General features: G+C 42.1%; 1 protein-coding gene across 7 annotated transcripts in view; it reads left to right on the top strand.

The window, feature by feature from the left end:
- PIP5K1B (phosphatidylinositol-4-phosphate 5-kinase type 1 beta) overlaps nucleotides 1–21,792 on the top strand; it is a 264,099-nt gene that overhangs the window by 154,200 nt on the left and 88,107 nt on the right. For all 7 annotated transcript variants that reach the window (XM_064290556.1, XM_023539444.2, XM_064290554.1 and 4 more), the window contains one exon: nucleotides 20,677–20,807. In XM_064290556.1, coding sequence (XP_064146626.1) covers nucleotides 20,677–20,807 — 131 coding nt within the window. The remainder of the gene's footprint in view (nucleotides 1–20,676; nucleotides 20,808–21,792) is intronic.

Below are 21,792 nucleotides of genomic sequence, written 5' to 3'. Positions count from 1 at the left end.
GGGAGCCACCACCTAAGATGCATCAATTGGTCCCAACCTACCTGGAGCAAAAGAGAATGAAGAACACCAAAGACACAAGGAAAATATTAGCCCAAGAGACAAAAGGGCCACATAAATCAGAGACTCCATCAGCCTGAGACCAGAAGAACTAGATGGTGCCTGGCTACCACCCTGAGACCAGAACTAAATGGTAACCACCCTGACAGGGAAAAACAGGGAGTCCTTGACGGAGCAGGGGAAAAGTGGGGTGCAGAACTCAAATTCATGTAAAAAGACCAGACTTACTGGTTTGACTGAGACTAGAGGAAGCCCAGAAGACATGGGCCCAGGAGTCTCTGTTAACCCAGAACTAAAAGCATTCCTGAAGCCAACTCTTCAGACAAAGATTAGACTGGGCTATCAGACTTTTATCAGACTTAAAATGATACTTGTGATGTGTGTGCTTCTTAGTTCAAGTAGATACAGGAGACTAAATGGGCAGCTCCTGTCCAGAGGTGAGATGAGAAGGCAGAACGGGATAAGAGCTGGTTGAATGGACACGGAAAATCCAGGGTGGAAAGGAAGAATGTACCGTCACATGATAGGGATAGCAGCTAGGGTCACATAACAATGTGTATATATATTTTGGCATGAGAAACTAATGTGAGCTATAAACTTTCACCTAAAGCACAATTAAAAAAAGACCAAAAAAAAAAGGGTCATGTATGCCACTGGTATTTCCAGAAATATATTAAGTTCCCCTTAAGGTGTCAGCCTCCCTGAGGGGTTGTAATGATTCCCTCCCAGTTCCTCTAACTGCAACAACAGCAGTGTGTGTGTGTGTGTGTATGTGTATGTTGCATGCGTGTGTTGTGTGTGAATGTGTGTGTGAGCATATGTGCGTGAGTGTGTGAGTATGTGAACGTGTGTGAGTGTGTATGCCTGTGTGAGTTATGTGTATGTGAGTGTAGGTGTAAGTGTGCATGTGTGTATGCAAGTGTGTGAGAATGTGTGCATGAGTTTGTGTGTATCTGTGTGAGTGTATGTGTGTGAGTGTGTATAGAAGTGTGTGTGCATGTGAGTATATCTATCTGAGTACGTGTGTGAGAGTATGTATTTGCATGTGTGGAGAGTGTGTGTGTGTGTCTGTGTGTGTTTGTGCTTCATATGCAGCGAGAGCTTTGTAGGAAAGGGGTGTAGGGCAGGGGTGGGATACTATAAAGCCAGAAGCAACCATTGAGAGAGCTGAGGTAGCTAAGGGGGGAGGGGAGAGTTGGTCAGGCTTCTGCCTGTGCTCACGTGGAGCTGGTAGACAAGCCTAACTTCTGATTCCTTTTCTAAAGATCCCCACGTGCCGGTGTTACCTGGAAGCCTTTCCACTGTGGCCTTGAGGATGCCTTTAACATGGTGCCTGTGTCCCTGTGAGCCTGGTTGGGAGAGTACTGTGTGAATAGCTCCTGGGTGCTCTGGGGGGTGAGCTTGGCCCTGACCCACCTCCACACCTGTGGGCAGAGAGCTAATGGGCTGGTCCGAGGAGCACACAGATGGAAAGGGTAGAAGCTGGCCAGACGCCGCCTGGAAAGACCCACGCCACTGAGAGGTGGGCAGCTGGGTGAGCCAGGAGATGAGCTGGGCCTGTGCTAACTGAATGGGAATCCACCAAAGCTGAAATGTGCATCTCTGTGCTCAGTGAGGACAGTGAGCATGATGGCTGCCAGCATGAGCTGGGAGTCGACAGACCTGGGCTCAAGGGCCGGCTCCGTCACTGCTAGCTGTGTGGCATTGGACACGCTTCTTTGTCTTTCTGAACTAGTGTCATCCAAGGTGAATCAGGAGTCATGAAGTGTATCAGTGAGGATGAAAGCATGTAATGGTGAGAACGTGTCTAACGCCCTCAGGACGGCAGTGCCTGGACCACGGTAAGCGCTGAGAAAGTGTCAGCTAGCTAATAGAATGCCTGAAAGGGCTTAATGTGCTCTGTTCATGCCCCCAAAAGGAATGGGCAGAGTATGGCAAAAAAGTTATTACCAAACCAAGGACACAAGGAAAATACTAGTCCAAAGGACTAATGGACCACAGGAACCACGGTCTCCACCAGCCTGAGTCCGGCTACTACCACCGACTGCTCTGAGAGGGATGATAGTAGGGAGTCCTGGACAGAGCCAGAGAAAAATGTAGAACAACATTCAAACTCACAAAAAAAGACCGGACTTACTAGTCTGAGAGAGACAGGGTGAGCCCCTGAGACTGTGGTCCCCAGACACAGACACCCTGCTAACTCGGAACTGAAGCCACTCCTGAAGTCCACCTTTCAGCTGAAGATTAGACAGGCCTATAAAACAAACAACAACCCACAGAAGGAACGTGTTTCTTGGTTCAATCAAGCTTACTAGACCAAATGGGCAATACCTGCTCAAAAGCAAAGACGAGAAGACAGGAAGGGACAAGAAACCTGGATGAATGGACACAGGGAACCTGGGGTAGAAAGGGAAAGGGGAAGAGTGCTGACACATTGTGGGGATTGCAACCACTGTCACAAAACAATTTGTGTATAAAATGTTTGAATGAAAAACTAATTTGCACTGTAAACTTTCACCTAAAACAATAAAAATTATACCATAATGTGAAATGATTCTTGCTAAATATACTTGATTGTGTGTCCCTCAGAGAAGCCCATCCTCAAAGTCCTTTCTAACCTACAGTGTCAGACTGTAAAAAGACAAGTTAAAATGAACTGTTTTTGATTTGACTCTGATCCACGGCAATCCCCTTTGTGTCGGAGTGGGACTGAGCTCCATGGGTTTTCAATGGTTAATTTTTCAGAAGTAGATCACCAGGGTTGTCTTCTAAGGCACCTTTGGGTAGACCTGAATCTTCAACCTTTCAGTTAGCAGCTGGGTTCCTTAGCCGTTTGTACCTCCCAGAGACTGCAAAAGCATCGTATTCTTTCCTCCAAAACAGAGCTTAGCATCCATGTAGTATTTTTACTTTTTGACTGATAACCCCCTTACCAGGAAATCTGACACTCAAAGACTCTGTGAAACTTGCTGCTTCTGTTGAGTCTAAGGAAACCCTGGTGGCATAGTGGTTAAGTGGTACAGCTGCTAACCAAAATGTCGGCAGTTCAAATCTGCCAGGTGCTCCTTGGAAACTCTATGGGGCAGTTCTATTCTGTCCTATAGGGTTGCTATGAGTCCGAATCGACTCGATGGCAGTGGGTTTTTGGTTTTTTTGGGTTGATTCTAAAAGGATTTAAAACAAAACAACAAAAATTATTTTTTTAATCTATAATACTAAATTTGTATTTGTATCAAATGAATACTATGTTTTACTTGAATACATGGAACAGAATGGAATCTTCTTCCCTGGTGTGTGAGAGTAAGTATTCATGATGTCATACTGTGCCACATTTAAGATGAAGCTCTTCAATCTAAATCGTAGTATTTCTCAACCACTAATTTTAATTTAGCAGCATTCATAATACAGTTCTGCCCTATATCAAAAATTTCACCTGTCTTTGACGGCATATCTCTTTTAAGAGCAATGAACTGTGCATGCTTTCCCACTGCCGTATTTGTCAGTGAGCACCTGAAGAGCCAATGTTCTTCTGTCCATGACTGTTCGTTTGGTAGGGTTCCCCCTTCCACAGAGAGAGTCTGCTTCCTCACCGATTGTGTGAAGAGGGGGGAGATAATTTAAATGGAAATACCTATTTGTTCTTTGTTCTGCCTTTTCCATCAAATCTTTAAGAAGCAAATCTTTAGTCAAACAACTAGATACACTGGGATCTTGTTAAAAGGCTGTATAGTAACAAAAACTTAAAAACAAAAAACCAAACCCACTGCTGACGTTGAGTAGATTCCAACTCATAGTGACCCTATAGGACAGAGTAGAACTGCCCCACAGGCTTTGCTAGGCTGTAATCTTTGTGGGAGAAGATTACCAGGCCTTCCTTCCCATGGAGCAGCTGGTGGGCTCCAACCACCCAGCTTTCTGATTGTTGAGTGAATCCATCATGAGCTGCATCCAAAGTGGCTTAGTACCTCATGAGTCAGAATGACCTGGTTACAAGGCAGTTTCCTAGTAGGCTCCATGGCAAACAGAGGAGAAGACATGATTCTAATGTCCCTTCAGTATTCTTAGTTTTGGAAACGTAGATGGCTGCAGAAAATGTATTAAGAAAATACAGTGAAATCTGTGAGTGCCAGAACGTGACGGAATGGCCTTGTTTTTCTGGGTATCACAAGTTTTCTGCCTTTGACAGGATACAGCCTTATGACTTTTCTATTGCTCGTTCTAATGTAAAATATTTGTGTTTTCCTTCTCTGACAGGTTTCCACCTTACACAGGTTCCAGCTTTCACTGTAGTTTCTATGAAAGCAACACAATACCCCCAAATCATCTATGACTTAAGCCTTAAACCAAAAAATATCCCCCGGGGTCTTCTTCAAACCAAACAATAGTTTACCTTAACTAGTAAAGAATGTCTGCCTTGAGCATTGTGCTCTTTTAAAGAACTATCTATAAAGGATGGAATAGACAACAGCAACTTGAAAGGTTAGATGGGAAACAGTGAGTTCATGTTAATGGTGGATGGAGGAAGAACTCAGAAAGGGAGGATGAGAATGGCTAAGCAACTTGAAGAATGTGATCAATGTCACCAAATTGTACGTGTAGAAACTGTTGAATGGCGTATGTTTCGCTGAGGATGTTGTCAAGAAAAGTAAAATAAATTGTTTAAAAAAATTCATCTATAAGACCACTCGTAGTTGGAGAAGGGAATAAACATGTCTGCTCCTGATGAACAAAGACTTTAGGGAGGTGCTAGTGGTGAACTAGGAGCCCTGGCGGTGAAGTGGTTAAGTGCTTGGCTGCTAACTGAAAGGTCAGCAGTTCAAACCTACCAGCAGCTACACTGGAGAAAGACCTGGCGATCTGTTCCCATGAAGATTACAGCCTGGAAAACCCTATGGGGCAGTTCTACTCCGTCATGTAGGGTCACTATGAGTCGGAATTGACTTGATGGCACACAACAACAACAGTGGTAGAACGGAGCCTACCACTGTAGCTAATACACTTGACTGCTAACTGAAAGGTTGGCGGTTCGAGTCCACCCAGAGGCACCTCAGAAGACAGGCCTGATGATCTACATCTGAGAAATCAGCCATTGAAAACCCTATGGAGCACAGTTCTACTCTGACACATGTGGGGTCACCGTGATTCAGAGCTGGCTCCACGACAATGGGTTTTGTCATCCACAAACTATCCTATTTCCATATTCCTACAAGCAGCGTGTGGAAACCCTGGTGGTGTAGTGATTAAGTGCTACGGCTGCTAACCAAAAGGTCGGCAGTTCAAATCTGCCAGGTGCTCCTCGGAAACTCTATGGGGCAGTTCTGCTCTGTCCTGTAGGGTCACTATGAGTCGGAATCAACTTGACGGCAGTGGGTTTTTTTTTTTTTTTTTTTTTACAACCAGCGTTATTCACTCTACCTTGCTTTCTTTTTCCTTAATTCTGTCATTGGAATGAATCGGAAGTGTACGCCTTGCATTTGAGTGTGGTCAGAGACAGGAGGAAGGAGAGCCTGGGGCTGGACTTGAGCTGGTGGAAGTGAACCAGGCTGTGGGCATCTCCCGCCCAGGTGGTGGTTAGGTGGTGGTTGCCCTCTTGCGATCAGGAGGAGCTACTGAGACCTTTTCTGCATGTCCTAGTCCAAGGCCCCTGTCAGTGAACATCTCTAACTTAGGATTTGACTCCAGACCTCTGGTTTTGGAAAACCAGACCTCCTGACAAACAGGGGAAAGCAATGGACCCTGTCCCTGGGAAAACGCACTCAAACTGAAAATGCCATGGGCAAGCTTTAGGCTTTAGGGATTCATGGTTCTGTAAGTTCTGTCACTCAAGGGATACAATGTGTGTTGGCTGAGGTGTTTGTTTTTATATTGGGGCAGAGGAGTCAGTGGGGGGCAGGGGGCTGGAGAAACCGTAGTGTAAGATGGACTTCCAGTGTGGGGCTAACGTGTTTGAAATTAATCCCACGGTGAGGATACTGGGGAGCCAGTAGAGGGTTTCAGACGAGGTAGTAACATGATCACATTTATCCTTTTGTAAAAAGCCCCTTTGGCAACATATATGTATTTACCATAATCCTGTAATTAGTTCACCAGATGATCTTAGGGGAAAAAATACCCTTGTTGTGAAATGTTTTAATACTTCCTTTTAAAGCCAGTGATATCAGATGGCATATTAAGTGATCTAATTTCATGGACAGTGAGATGTAGACAGCAGTTTTCTGTTACCAATGTAAGGTCATTAAAATCCTGTGGTTGGCAGGATGGAGCCCTTGTGGCATAGTGGTTAAGAGGATGGCAACTAACCAAAACGTCAGCAGTTTGACTCTACCAGCCGCTCCTTGGAAACCCTATGTGGCAGTTCTACCTTGTCCTATAGGGTTGCTTGGAAACCCTGGTAGCATAGTGGTTAAGAGCTACAGCTGCTAACCAGAAGGTCAGCGGTCTGAATCCACCAGACGCTCCTTGGGAACCGTATGGGGCAGTTCTACTCTGTCCCATAGGGTCGCTATGAGTTGGAATTGACTCGTCGGCAACGGGTTTTTTAATAGGATCGCTATGAGTCAGAATCGACCTGATGGAAATGAGTTGTCAGGATCATTGTTTTCCTAATAGTGGGTTTACTTAGACTTTTAATCTTAGTACTACCATCACTGTTATCATGTCATTATTTAAGTCCTTCCAGGCTTTGTGAAATTCCATCTCCGACAGAGATAACTTGGATATCAAAGCAGTGTGCAATGGCAGAGGACTGAACTGGGGCCTTCTGGAAGACCAGGGTGCCTCTCCTGGCTCTGCCACACACTAGCCATGGGACTGGACTTCAGCTGGTGGAAGTGAGGAAGGAGGGTGTGGAGTCTCCTGCCCAGGTGGTGGTTGGGTGGCGGTTGCCCTTTGCAGTCAGGAGGTGCTACCGAGACATTTTCTGCATGTCCTAGTCCAAGGCCCCTGTCAGTGAACATCTCTCATTTAGGATTCAACTCCAGACCTGAGGTTTTGGGAAAACAGAGCTCCTGAGAAACAAGGGAAAGCAATGGACCCTGTCCCTGGGAAAATGTTCTTCCCCCAGAGCCACTGTGTCTTTATCTATAAAATGGGCATTATAAGCCCTACCTACGTATGTAACATGGGGCATTGGTGGGTCAGGGGTAGAATTTTCACCTTCCATGGGGAAGACCCAGGTTCCATTCCTGACCAGTGCACCTCATGCATAGCGACCACCTGTCTGTGTGTGGAGGCGTGCAAGTTACTGTGATGCTGAGCATGTTTCAGCAGAGCTTCCAGACTGAGAGAGACTAGGAAGAGAGGCCTGGTGATCTACTTCTGAAAATCCACCAATTAAAGCCCCAGGGGTCACAACGGTTTCATCCACAACTGATCTTGGGGGTGACAAGCAGGACCAGATAGTGTCTTATTCCATTGCGGGGTCGCCGTGAATCAGGGGCCGACTGTATAGCAGCTAGCAACAGGAAACAGCTATGCAACAGGTAAAAGAGCTTTGAAAACCATGACAGGTTACCCAAACACAGGCTGATACTCCTTTTCCTCTGGTGTTACCATCTTACCTGAGCACGTTTGGGTTAGCAAAGAGGAGTATGAAAGTAAACGTTAGAGTCTGCCTTCGTGATATTATGTGGCTCTATTTTTCTCAAAGTATCAAATGCTTTAGAGGTTTTTCCAGTATCCTGGCAACACATTTCCTCCACTTAGCCCTTGCAAAGTCCTGAATTAAAAATAGACTGTTTTGCTGTGCTCTGAAGTCCAAACCTGTATATTTTAAAGGTTTTGGAGGTCCCCCTGGGAGCTGGAAGAGAGCATGGTCACGTCCCAGTGTTTGTAGGGTGCTTGCAAAGTTACGTAGAGAACACTGGTAAGGGTGAGTGTGTGTGAAGCCACAGACCCACTACAGGCTAGGTGGTCTGCTGGTGGGTGACCCAGAGAAGGAATGGATGGCTAATGGCTTGGAGACTGCAGGAAGAACTGCTGGTCTAGAGGGTACCCATGAGCACTTCACACGGAGGGTCTTTGTCCTCATCATTACTGACCTACTCTTCAGGGACATACTGAGTAGCATTTCAAAGCCATTTCACAGGTTTAAGGCACATCTTGCTCAAGGGATTGTGGTAGGAAATGCATTACCATTCCCAGTGGGAAATGTCAGGCGCCTGGGCCTTTGCTGCCCATGCCTGGGAAACCCACATGCCACAGTGAATCTGATGGAACATTCCATGATGGGTTTTAATCATACCCAAATGCATCAATGTTAAAATGGTAAAGCATTTAACTTTACCCAGCTGTGGGAGGGGGAAACCTCCAGGCATTGCTCCTGCTGTGGCATTAAAATATCCCCTTTGTTAATGACTCTCCATGTAGAGATGTGGATGATGGTGTTTATACTGGGTTACCACTTGGCTTACAGTTTTTTTAGGCTTACCCACGGTTGGGTATGATTAGAACCAAATACAATATTTTATCTCCATTCCATCAAAAGGAGTGGCTCTCACAGAACCTCTGACTTTGCTGAGACCAAACAGCCAAACAAAGGGGAACCCCTGGCTTTGATTCTGGAGTTGTTCTGAAAAAGGAGACGGGAAGTGGCATGGACTTTGCCGTCAGACTCTTCCAGACGCCAGCAGTGTGATGGACAGCTCACTGAGCCTTGTTGCTATTGTTGGCTACCATGCACAATGACCCCGTGCACAGAGGACAAGCCTGGTCCTGAGCCATCCCCATGATCGGTTACAGATTGGACCATTATGCTCTATAGGGCTTTCATGGGTGAATTTTCAGAAGTACATCTCCAGGCCTTTCTTCCTAGTCCATCTTAGTCTGGAAGCTCTGCTGAAACCTATTCAGCATCATGGCAACACTCCAGCCTCCAATGACAGACAGGTGTTGGCTACCATGAGGTGCATTGGCCGGGAATTGAACCTAGGTCTCCTGCATGGAAGGCAAGGATTCTACCCCCGAACCACCACTGCCCCTCACCTAACCTTGCTGATCCCTCAATCCGCCACGTGTAAAATGGGGAAATCATCATTACTCTTAGGGTCCTTGAGAGGCTGAGGTGAGGGAGGAGAACTGATGTTAGCAACGGCAGAGTGCACTCCTTATAACCTGGACTCTGAGCCAGACTCCCCAGGTGTGGATTCCAGCTCCACCTCTTCACAACCTGTGTGTGATCTCGTGCAAGGACTAATCTTCCAGAGTTTGTAAAGTGAACATATTCATAGTATCTACCTCATAGGGCCATTGTAAGCATGAAAGAGTTAGTATAACCAAACATACTTAGAACAGCACCCAGCATTTTTTAAACACGATGTAAGTATGTGCTGTGATTATGATGAGCCCCGGTGGCACAATGGTTAAAGTGCTCTGCTGCTAACCAAAATGTCAGTGGTTTGGAACCCACCCGCTGCTCTGTGGGAGAAAGATGTAGCAGTCTGCTTCCGTAAAGATTTACACCCTTGGAAACCCTATGGGGCAGTTCTACTCTGTCCTATAGGGTTGCTATGAGTTGGAATCGACTCGTCCACCATGGGTTTGGTTTGGGTATGATTATGATAAATTATGATTATAATTGTTGAGGAATTTCCCTTCCGTGCCTGTCTTGTTGAGTGTTTTTACCAGGAAAGGCTATTGGATTTTATCTAAAGCCTTTCCTTCATCCATTGCTATGATCATGTGGTTCTTTTCCTTTGTCTTATTAATGTGGTGTATTATACTAGTTGACTTTCTAGTGTTGAACCCTCCTTGCATTCCTGGAATAAATCTCACATGGTCATAGTGTGTAATTTTCTTAATACATTGTTGGATTCTGTTGGCTAAAATTTTGTTATTTGCATCTATATTCATGCAGGATGTTGGTCCGTAATTTTCTTGTGATGTCTTTGTCTGGTTTTGGTATTAGGGTAAGATTATGATTATAATGGTTATCCATATAGCAGGTGCCTGGTACAAATTAGTTAAAAAAGACTAGGTATTATTACTACTGCTGTTTCCCTTGCCAGAGCCCTTGTTTTTTTTTTTTTTTTTTTTTTAATTGTGTTTCAGATGAAAGTTTACTTACCAAGTTAGGTTCCCATTTAACAATTTGTATACAACTTGTTCCATGACCTGGCTACATTTTTCACAATGTGTCAGCATTCTCCTCATTTCCGCTCTTTTTGTTCTGTTTGCATTAATCTAGCGTCCCTCCCCTTCTTAGCTTCTCCTCTTTGTTTTAGGGTAAGTGTTGACCATTTGGTCACCTATGGTTGATTAATTTAAGGGAGCATAGTATTCATGGGTGGTGTTTATTTTATAAGCCAGTCTCTTATTTTGATGAAAGGTGGCCCCTGGGGGAACAGCTTCAGTTCCAAGTTCAAAAGATATCTTAGGGCAGTAATCTCAGGGGTTCCTCTAGTCTCCATCAGTCTAGTAAGTCTAGCCTTTTTTTTTTTTTTAGGAATTTGCGTTTTCTGCATTTTTTTCCCATTCTAACCAGGACCATCTGTTGTATCCCTGGTCAGAACTGTTGGTAGTGGTAGCCAGGCACCATCTAATTCTTCTGATCTCAGGCTAGAAGAGTCTGTGGTTTGTGTGGGCCATTAATTCTGTGGACTAATTTTTTCCTTGGGCCTTTGGTTTCCTTCATTCTCCTTTGCTCCAGACCGAAAGAGACCCATATTGTATCTTAGATGGATATTCGAAAGCTTTTTAGACCCCAGATGCTGCTCTATGACCTTTGGTATATCCCACCTGAATTTAGAGACCATCTCAAGAATAGATTTGACGTGTTGAACACTAATGACTGGAGACCAGGTGAGTTGTTGAATGACATCAAGGACATCATACATGAAAAAAGCAAAAGATCATTAAAAAGACAGGAATGGGAAAGAAAAGACCAAAATGGATATCAGAAGAGACTCTGAGACTTGCTGGTGAACATCATGCAACTAAAGCCAAAGGAAGAAATGATGAAGTAAAAGAGCTGAACAGACGATTTCAAAGGGTGGCTTGAGAAGACCAAGTATTATAATGACATGCACAAAGACCTGGAGTCAGAGAACCAAAGGGGAAGAACACCCCCGGCATTTGTCAAGCTGAAAGAACTGAATCGAAAATTCAAGGCTTCAGTTGCAATAGTGAAGAATTCGACGGGAAAAATATTAAATGACGCAGGAAGCATCAAAAGAAGTTGGAAAGCATACACAGAATCGCTATACCGAAAAGAATTGGTATTCAACCGTTTCAGGAGGTAGCATATGATCAGGAATTGATAGTCCTGAAGGAAGAAGTCCAAGCTGCACTGAAGGCATTGGTGAAAAACAAGGCTTCAGGAACTGATGAATACCAATTGAGATATTTCAGCAAATGGATGCAGTGCTGGAAGTGCTCACTCATCTATGCCAAGAAATTTGGAAGACAACCGAATGGGAGAGATCCATATTTATGCCTATTCTCAAGAAAGGTGATCCAAATGAATGTGAAACTTATCGAGCAATATCATCAATATCACATACAAGCAAATTTTGCTGAAGATCATTAAGAAGTGGCTGCAGCAGTACATTGACAGGGAATTGCCAGAAATTCAAGCTGGATTCCGAAGAGAATGTGAAACAAGGGATATCACTGCTGATGTCCGATGAATCCTGGCTGAAAGCAGAGAATACCAGGAAGCTGTTTACCTGTGTTTTATTGACTATGCAAAGGCATTTGATTGTGTGGATCATAGCAAATTATGGATAACATGGGAATTCCAGAACACTTAATTGTGCTCATGAGGAACCTGTTCACAGACCAAGAGGCAGTCATTTGAACAGAACACGGGGATACTGCGTGGTTTAAAGTCAGTAAAGGTGTGCATCAGGGTTGTATCCTTTCACCATCTCTTTCAAGCTGTATCCTGAGCAAATAATCCAAGAAGCTGGACTGTATGAAGAAGAATGGGGCATCAGGATTGGAGGAAGACTTATTAACCTGTGATATGCAGATGACACAGCCTTGCTTGCTGCAAGTGAAGAGGACTTGAAGCACTTACTGATGAAGATCAAAGACTATAGCCTTCAGTGTGGATTAACATAAAGAAAACAAAAATCCTTACCACTGGACCAATAAGCCACATCATGATAAACGGAGAAAAGATTGAAGTTGTCAAGGATTTCATTTTACTTGGATCAACAATCAACCCCCATGGAAGCAGCAGTCAAGGAATCAAAGACACATTGCATTGGGCAAATTTGCTGGAAAAGACATCTTGAAAATGTTAAAAAGCAAAGACGTCACTTTGAAGACAAAGGTGCACCTGACCCAATCCATGGTGTTTTCACTCGCCTCATATGCATGCGAAAGCTGGGCAATGAGTAAAGAAGACTGAAGAAGAATTGGCGCCTTTGAATTGTGGTGTTGTCGTAGAATATTGAATATGCCATGGACTGCCAAAAGAACAAACAAATCTGTCTTGGAGGAATTACAACCAGAATGCTCCTTAGAAGCAAGGATGGTGAGACTACATCTCACATACCTTGGACGTGTTATCAGGAGGGATCAGTCTCTGGAGAAGAACATCATGCTTGGTAAAGTAAAGGGTCAGTGAAAAAGAGGAAGACCCTCAATGAAATGGATTGACAAGTGGCAGCAACAGTGGGCCCAAGCATAACAATGATTGTGAGGATGGTGCAGGACTGGGCAGTGTTTCGTTCTGTTGTGCACAGGGCGAACCAACTTGATGGCACCTAACAATAATAACAACAGTGCTGATCTTGTGTTTTCTTCCAGGAACTTTATGGTTTTTGCTTTAATATTTAGATCTTTTAAAGCCATTTCGAGTTAGTTTTTGTGCGTGGTGTGAGGTATGGATCCTGATTCAGTTTTCTTCCTATTGATACCCAGTTTTGCCAGCACTGTTCGTTGAAGAGACTATTTCTTTCGCATTGAATGGACTTTGACCTTTTGTTGAAGATCAGCCGCTGATACTGGGTTCTCAGTTCTATTCCATTGGTCTATGTGTCTGTCATTGTACTAGTACCAGGCTGTTTTGATTACTGTGGCTGTACAGTAAGTTTTAAGATCAGGAAGCGATAGGCTTCCTACTTTGTTTTCTTTGATATTGTTTTAGCTACTTGGGGCCTCCTTCCTTTCCATATAAAGTTAGAGATTAGTTTTTCCATTTCATTAAAGAATGTTTGGGATTTAGACTGGAATTGCATTGTATCTATAGGTTGCTTTTGGTGGTATTGACATTTTCATAATGTTAAGTCTTCCAATCCATGAGCACGGAATGTTTTACTTTTTTGCAGCAGTGTTTTATAATTTTCCTTGTGTAAGTCTTCTACATCCTTTAGTTAGGTTTATTCCTAGGTATTTTATCCTTTTGGAGCTATTATAAATGGTATTGTTTTCTTGATTTTCTTTTCAGAGTCTTCTTTCATAGTATAGGGAAACCCAGCTGATTTCTCTGTGTTGATCTTGTACCTTGCCACTTTGCTGAGTCCTTCTACTAGTTCCAGTAACTTCCTTATAGAACCTCTGGGATTTTCTATGTATAGAAACATGTCATACATGAACAAGGATAGTTTACGTCCTCCTTTACAATTTGCATACCCTTTATTTCCCTTATTGCCCTAGGTAGAACTTCCAGTACAATATTGAATAAGAGTGGTGATAAAGGGCATCCTTGTCTCATTCTTTTTCTCAGGGGTAATACTCTCAATCTTTCTCCATTGAGAGTAATGTTGGATGTTGGTTTAGCATGTTGTTAGGTACCGTCACCCCCACACATCGGAACTGACTCGACGGCACCTAACGACAGCAGCAACAGGTGCTATCAGATAGGTTCCGACTCATAGCGACCCTGTGTACAACACAGTGAAACATTGCCTGGTCCTGCACCATCATCACAATTGTTGCTATGTTTGAGTCCGTTGTTGCAGCCACTGTATCAGTCCATCTCATTGAAAGTCTTCCTCTTTTTCGCTGACCCTCTACTTTACCAAGCATGATGTCCTTTTCTAGGGACTGGTCACTCCTGATAACATGTCCAGTGTATGTGAGAGGAAGTCTTGCCATTCTTGCTTCTAATGAGCATTCTGGCTGTACTTTTTCCAAGACAGTTTTGGTTTTTTGGCAGTTCATGGTATATTCAATATTGTTTGCCAGCACCGTGATTCAGGGGCATCAATTCTTCTTTGGTCTTCCTTTTTCATTGTCTAGCTTTTAAATGCATATGAGGTGATTGAAAATACCATGGCTTGGGTCAGGAACACCCTAGTCCTCAAAGTGACACCCTTGCTCAGTTTTACATATATGGCTCTAATTATGTTGAGGATTTTCCCTTCTATTCCAATTTTGAAGAGAGTTTTTATCAGGAAAGTGTGTTGGATTTTATTGAATGTCTTTTCTGCATTGAGATGATCATGTGACTCTTTATCTTTGTTTTATTTATGTGGTGGATTGATTTTCTAATGTTAAACCATCCTTGTGTCTCTGATATGTTGTTGAATTCTTTTGGCTAGAATTTTCTTGAGAATTTTTGCGTCTATATTTATGAGAGATTATTGGTCTGTAATTTTCTTTTTTAGTGGTGTCTTTGCCTTTCTTTGTTATCAGGGTTATACTGGGTTCATTGAATGACTTAGGTAGTGTTCCTTCCTTTTCTATGTTCTAGAATAGTTTGAGTAGAATTGGTGTCAACTTTTCTCTGAATTTTTGGTAGAATTCTTCACGGAACCTGTCTAGGTCAGGGCTTTCTTTTCGTTGAAAGTTTTTATTTTTATTTTTTCATGACATCTTCTATTTCTTCTTTTGTCTGGGGTCTGTTCAAATTTTCTGCCTCTATTTGTGTTAGGTAGGTAGGTGTGTGTTTCTAGAAATTTGTTCGTCTCTTCTAGGTTTTCATATTTGTTGGAGTGTAATTTTTTATGATATTCTGTTATGATCCTTTTTATCTCAGTTGGTTCTGTCATAATGTCACCCGTCTCATTTCTTATTTTGGTTATTTGCATCTTCTGGTTTTTTTCATTTGTCAGTTTGGCCAGTGGTTTGTCAATTTTATTGATCCTCTCAAAGAACCAACTTCTAGTCTTGTTGAGTCTTTCTATTGTTTTTCTCTTTTCTATTTCATTTATTCTTGCTCTGCTCTTTATTATTCCCTTCTTTCTGGTGACTGTGAACTTCTCTTCCTACTCCTCCGTTTGTTCAAGTTGTAGGGCTAAACTATTGATTTTGGCCCTATTTTCTTTTTTGATGTGTGCATTTATTGTCGTAAATTCTCCTCTGAGTATGGCTTTTGCTGTGTCCCAAAGGTTTTAGTATGTTGTGTTTTCATTCTCATTTGATTCCAAAAAAACTTCTAAATTTCATTTTTAATTTCTTCTGTTACCCAACAGTTTTTAAGTAAGGTGTTACTCAGTTTCCATGTGTTTTTTTCCCTTCCTCTTTCAGTTATTGAATTTTAGTTTTATAGCATTATGATCAGAGAAGATGCTTTGCATTATTTCAGTGCTCTTGAATTTATTGAGGCTTGCTTTGTGACCTAATATTGGCCTATTCTGGAGACCGATCCATGTACACTGGAGAAGTATGTGTACTGTGCTGCTGTTGGGTGGTGTGTTCTGTATGTCTGTGAGATCTAGTTGGTCAATTGTGTTATGTAGATACTCTGTATCTTTTTTGAGTTTCTTTCTAGTTTTTCTGTTCGATGTCAAAAGTGGTTTGTTAAAGACTCCTACTGTTATTGTAGAACTGTCTATTTCAACTTTCAGTTCTGTTAGAGCTTGTTTTATATATTTTGAAGCTCTTTCATTGGGAGCATAAATATGTATTGTGGTTATGTCCTCTTGTAGATTGATCCTTTAATCATTGTGTCATGCCCCTCCTTGTCTCTAATAATGGATTTTCACTTAAAGTCTATTTTATCAGAGATTATTGCCACTTCTGCTCTCTTTTGGTTGCTGTTTGCTTGATATATATTTTTTCCATCCTTTGATTTTAACGTATTTATGTCCTTGTGTGTAAGATGTGTCTCCTGTAGGCAACATATTGATGGGTCATGTTTTTTAATCCATTCTGCCACTCTTTATCTCTTGACTGGTGCATTTAAACCATTTGTATTCATTGTGATTATCGTTAGGTGTGAATTTACTCCTGCCTGGTGCCATAGTAGTTAAGTGCTAGGGCTGCTAGCCAAAAGTTGGCAGTTTGAATCCACCCAGGCGCTCCTTGGAAACTCTGTGGGGCAGTTCTACTCTGTCCTATAGGGTTGCTATGAGTCGAAATTGATTTGACGGCAATGGGTTTTTTATTGTGGTGCAGTGGTTTCTTTGTTCTGCTTAATTTTCTGTGCCGAGTTCTTTTTGTTTGTGGATTTTCTTTTTCATTCCTTTGTTGCTGTTGAGTTTGTTTGCAGAGTCTTTTTTTTTTTTTTTTTGGTAAGTAGGTTTATTTATTTTCTTTGTGGTTACTCTGGAATTTATCTTTCTTTTCCTAAGTTTAAAACAGTCTGTTATGTCTGAAATCTCCTTTGGCTTTCTCTGCAAATGGAAATTCTATAACTATGCCATTTATTTCCTCTTTTTGTTTTGAAGTTGTCATGATTTCCAGATTGATATCTCTGGTTCCCTGTTTTCAGTTTTATGTTATATTTGAGAATTGTCAGGGTTGGAATTTTGGTAATACTGTCATGTGTCTTGATCTCAGGTTGTTGTCTGATGTCATTGGCTTTCTGTCCGAAGAACTCCCTTTAATGTTTCTTGTAAAGTTGGTCTAGTTTTTACCAATTCCCTTGATATCTGTATATCTGAAAATGTTCTAGCTTTGCCATCATATTTGAAAGACAATTTTGATTCTTGGTTGGCAATTTTATTTATTTTTTAGGGTTTTGTATATATCATTCCACTGGCTTCTCGCCTGTGTGGTTTCTGGTGAGAATTCAGTGCTTAATCTTATTGATGCCTCTTTGTAGGTGATATTTCATTTTTCATGAGCTGCTTTCAGAATTCTTTCTTTGTTTTTGGTTTTGGAAAGGTTGATTATGATGTATCTTGATGTTTTCTTTTGGCGTCTATCCAGTATGGGGTTCATTGAGCTTCATGGATGGAAACCTTCTTGTCTTTCATGATAGTAGGGAAGTTTTCTGTCAATAAATCTTCAAAAATTCTGTTTGTGCTTTTTTTTTTCTTCCTTGTCTTCTGGAATTCCACTTACGCATAAATTCTTTCTCTTGGTAGTATCCCACATAACTCTTAGGCTTTCTTCATTCTTTTTTTCTGATTGTTCCCCAAACAAATTAGTATTAAGGGATTCTTCCCCTGTTTTGCTGATTCTTTCCTTTATTGCTGCGATTCTACTTGCATGTCCTTCTTTTGAGTTATCCATTTCTGATATTTTATTGTTAATCTTCTGGATTTCTAGTTATTATTTTTGTATGGTTTCTAATTGTCTATTTATTTTGCCATCTTGTTCTTGTATTGTGTTCCTGAATTCTTCTTTGGTTTTGTTTGTATTTTCCTTGATCTCTTTGAAGACCTTGTATATAAGTCTTTTGAATTCCTTATCAGATAATTCTATTACCAGTTCTTCAGAAAGGTTTTCTGCCACTTTTTTTGGTCATATATTTGAGTCATCTTGTCTTGTTTCTTTGTATGATTTGCCTTTTTTTTTTTTTTTTTGGTCTCTGAGGTACTAAGGTGTCATTTTATGTATTGATTGATTGTATGTTTGCCATTTCATCCTGATTTTTTGTTTTGTTTTGATGTATCAGGGAGGGTGGGACAGGCATGCTTTGCTGATTGCTTGTCTGGCAGCACAGGAGCACTCACCACCTGTCTCTGAGTGGGCAGGGCAGCAGTGGGCAGGGTGAATCCACGTCAGTTTTCAGTGGGTGTGTGAACCACTGTGGGTGGGCTGGTCAGGCACTGGTCACCACCTATTGTCAGTTCAGTGGCATGAGGGGCATTCACAGCCACTCACTGGGTGGGCAGGGTGGCAGCCAGGGGGTGCGGCAGGTGTCTAGGAGCACCGAAGAGCTCTGCTGCTGCTTGTTAGATCAGTGTGGGGGGTGGTGGATAGATGCCCAGGCATGCCAAAGCATTCTCGCACTACTCAGCAGGTTGGCAGGTGGGGTGGCAGCTGGTCAGCAGGGCATGCCAGAACACTCTCACACCACAAGTAGGTTGCAAAGCCCTTGCATTTTAAGGGACCTGGAAGGGAAGTAATATTATTACAAATCTTTTTTTGTTCTGGTTTAACTAAACAGATTTAAATGGGGTCCTTTCCAAAATTTTATTCCTTTGGGGACCATATGAATCTTAGATCTTAGGAGAGAGATTTGTTTTTAGTCCTTTTCAGAGCAAGAACATGGAGGCCTGGTGGTACAGTGGTTAAGTGCTCTGCTGCTAACTGAAAGGTTGGCAGTTTCAACCTACCAGCCACTCCATGGGAGAAAGGTATGGCAGTCTACTTCCATAAAGACTACAGCCTTGGAAACCCTATGGTGCAGTTCTGTTCTGTGCTATCGGGTCACTGTGAGTTAGAATTGACTCAGTGGCAATGGGTTTGGGTAGAGCAGGAGCATATTCTGGGCCTTCACCATAGATTTTCTGAATTATAAATTATGTGTTTGAACAACAAACTCCTTACACCCCCAATACTCTGTGAAGTTTGAAAATATCAAATATAGCCTACCCAAAACTTTGGTGTTATTGTTAGGTGCTGTTGAGTCATCTCCAACTCATAGCCACCCCATGTATGACAGAACAAAACACTGCCTGGTCCTGCACCATCCTCACAATCGCTATGTTTGAGCCCATTGTTGCAGCCACTGTATCAATCTATCTCATTGAGGGTCTTCCTCTTCTTCACTAAGCATGATGACCTTCTCCAGAGATTGATCCTTCCTGATAACCTGTCCAAAGTACATGAGGTAAATTCTCACCATCCTTGCTTCTAAGGAGCGTTCTAGCTGTACTTCTTTCAAGACAGAATTGTCTGTTCTTCTGGCACTCCATGGTACATTCAGTATTCTTTGCCAACAACATAATTCAAATGTGTCAGTTCTTCTTCAACCACCTTCTGTTGCCAAGACAGGGTCAACACAGAATTGGGTTCTCCACCCATTTAATGGGTTGTTCCTGCCAAAAAGTGGTAAATAACTGTTATCATGGTGATGTCATGAATTATATGAAGTAAGCAGAAACACAAATTGTTCTGAGAAGCAGACTCAGGGTGGAGGTGGGGGAGGAAAAGGTATTTGGAGGGCCTGGGAGTCTGTTGGTAGCGCTGGTCCAGAACATTATAGGGTATTGGATCTTCTGGAAAGTGCTCATGTCACATCTTGTGCCACTCTGCTCCGAGTGTTGGGTGGGAGTAGAGATGCCTTTTGAATTTTTGTCTGAGGTTGAAATGAGAAATATCCATCTCAGCCTTCAGAGGCCAGAGCAACTAGTACAAAAGGTCAGTGACGCCAATCGGTGGCATTTCAGAGCTGTTGTCTCAGAACAGGGAGTATTAAAATAGCAAACATTTTTTTTTTTTTTTTAAAGCACTTGATGCACTAGGGCTTGAGTCTTGATCTTTTCCCATCTTAAGCCAAATGGCGTGTGAAAAAAGAAGAACACCGGGACATGTTTCCACCTTCTGAGGAGGGGAGGGCATCTAGTGGGTGGAGACCAGAGATGCTGCTAAACATACTACAATGCACAGGACAGCCTCCCAACAACAAGGAATTATCTGGACCAAAGTGTCAGCAGTGTCAAGATTGAGAAATCCTGACTTAAGTGCATATAATAAAGATAATTTATTTTATAGGAAAAAAAAAACTTTTAGATTTAGCACTTTCATTTGGCAAATCCAAGACCCATCTCCCCTCCGCTCAATTGCTTTATTTGTTCATTTATTTATTTCTTCATAGCTTTTGACACCAAAGAACCATGAACAACTGCCCCCTTGCTGTGAGACCAGAACTGACTGGTGCCCACGTACCATTACTGATTGTTTTGATCCAAGATTCTACAGAAGAATCTTGATCATGAGGCGGAAGAATGTGGAACAGAATTTTAAATTTTCTGTGGAAGCTAGAATTTCTGGAGCTGTTGAGATGGGATGAACCCCTGAAACTACTGCCCTGAGATAATCTTTAAAATTAAGCCTTAAACCAAAAATATCCCCTCAAGTCTACTTTGAACCAAGCAATAGTTTATCTTAAGTATGTCTACTTTGAGCATTGTGCTCTTTCAAAGAATTATCTATTTGAGATCAAATTGACAACAGTAACTGGAAAGGTTAGACGGGAAGCTTAGGGGACAGTGAGTCTAAGTCAGTGGTGGTGGAACAATTCAGAGAAGGGTGGTGGGAATATTTGTACAACTTGAAGAATGTAATCAATGTCACTGACTTGTGCATGTAGAAATAGTTTGAAATGGTATATGACTGTGTGTATTTTCACCAAAAAAAAAAAAAAAAGATCTCAATAAAATTGAGATTTAAAAAAAAAGAAGCAGCAATAGGTCATCTTTCCAGACATCAGCTTCCGTGTTGCTCAGGAACAAGAGAGGAGATCTGATCTCACACTCCTCTTTTTGCTGTGTGTGACATTGAACGAGTCCCTGACCCTTAAGACTAATGCTGTGACCCTTGTTTTCTTTGCAGACTGCATCATCTGCTATTAAAGGTGCTATCCAGTTGGGAATAGGATACACGGTGGGTAATCTCACTTCCAAGCCAGACCGAGATGTTCTCATGCAAGACTTTTATGTGGTGGAAAGTGTGTTTCTACCCAGGTAAGAACATTTTTATTTGTGATGATTTCCATGCTAAGACACCTTCCTGGTGACATCTGCTTAGTGAAGGACATTTTCACCCTGTACTCATATTGATGTGAGTATTGGAGCTTTTGGCAGGGCCAAAATCAGCCAAAATGATTGTTTTCATTGCAAAGATAGATTGGATTATTTTTTTATATGGAGATGGTAGATGGATTTCATCCTATGGGCCAGTTGTAATTTGTTCTGAAGAATGTCTGGAAGACTGTATGGAAAAAGATTTTAAGATTCAGTGGGAAAGAATGAGGTAATCAAAGAGTAATGTCTGCCCTGGGTTTAAAAAGAGAAGACTTCCAAGAAACACCCATTGTGCCGGGCGAGGGGGTAGGGGACAAATGGACCTCGATCTGAGTTCAGTCTTGCAGCTCCTGTTTCTTGATGACTTTAACTTAACTCTCCTCCAGAAAACTTGAGATCCTTGCTATTTTGACACCATATTTGCCAAAACACCAAAGTTACTCATACATATAGCCTCTAATTGTTGTCATATTTTGGGAAAAAAAATTTATTAAAATAGATAAACAAGGCTATCGTCACCTTCCGCCACGCCTCTGTCAGTGTGTTGTACTGTTGGGGCTTGCGTGCTGCAGTGATGCTGGAAGCTATGCTACTGTTTTTCAAATACCAGTAGGATCACCCATGGTGAACAGGTTTCAGATGAGCTTCCAGACTAAGACAGACTAGGAAGAAGGACCTGGTAGTCTACTTCTGAAGAAAATTAGCCAGTGAAAACCTTATGAAGAGCAGTGGAACATTGTCTGATATAGTGCCAGAAGATGAGCCCCTCAGGTTGGAAGGCACTCAAAAGATGACTGGGGAAGAGCTGCCTCCTCAGAGTAAAGTTGACTTTAATAACGTGAATGGAGTCAAGCATTCAGGACCTTCATTTGCTGATGTGGCATGGCTCAAAATGAGAAGAAACAGTTGCAAACATGCATTTATA

Source organism: Loxodonta africana, chromosome 9, assembly GCF_030014295.1.
Source record: "Loxodonta africana isolate mLoxAfr1 chromosome 9, mLoxAfr1.hap2, whole genome shotgun sequence".
Lineage (NCBI taxonomy): Eukaryota > Metazoa > Chordata > Mammalia > Proboscidea > Elephantidae > Loxodonta > Loxodonta africana.
This window is presented reverse-complemented; position numbering and strand designations above follow the sequence as displayed.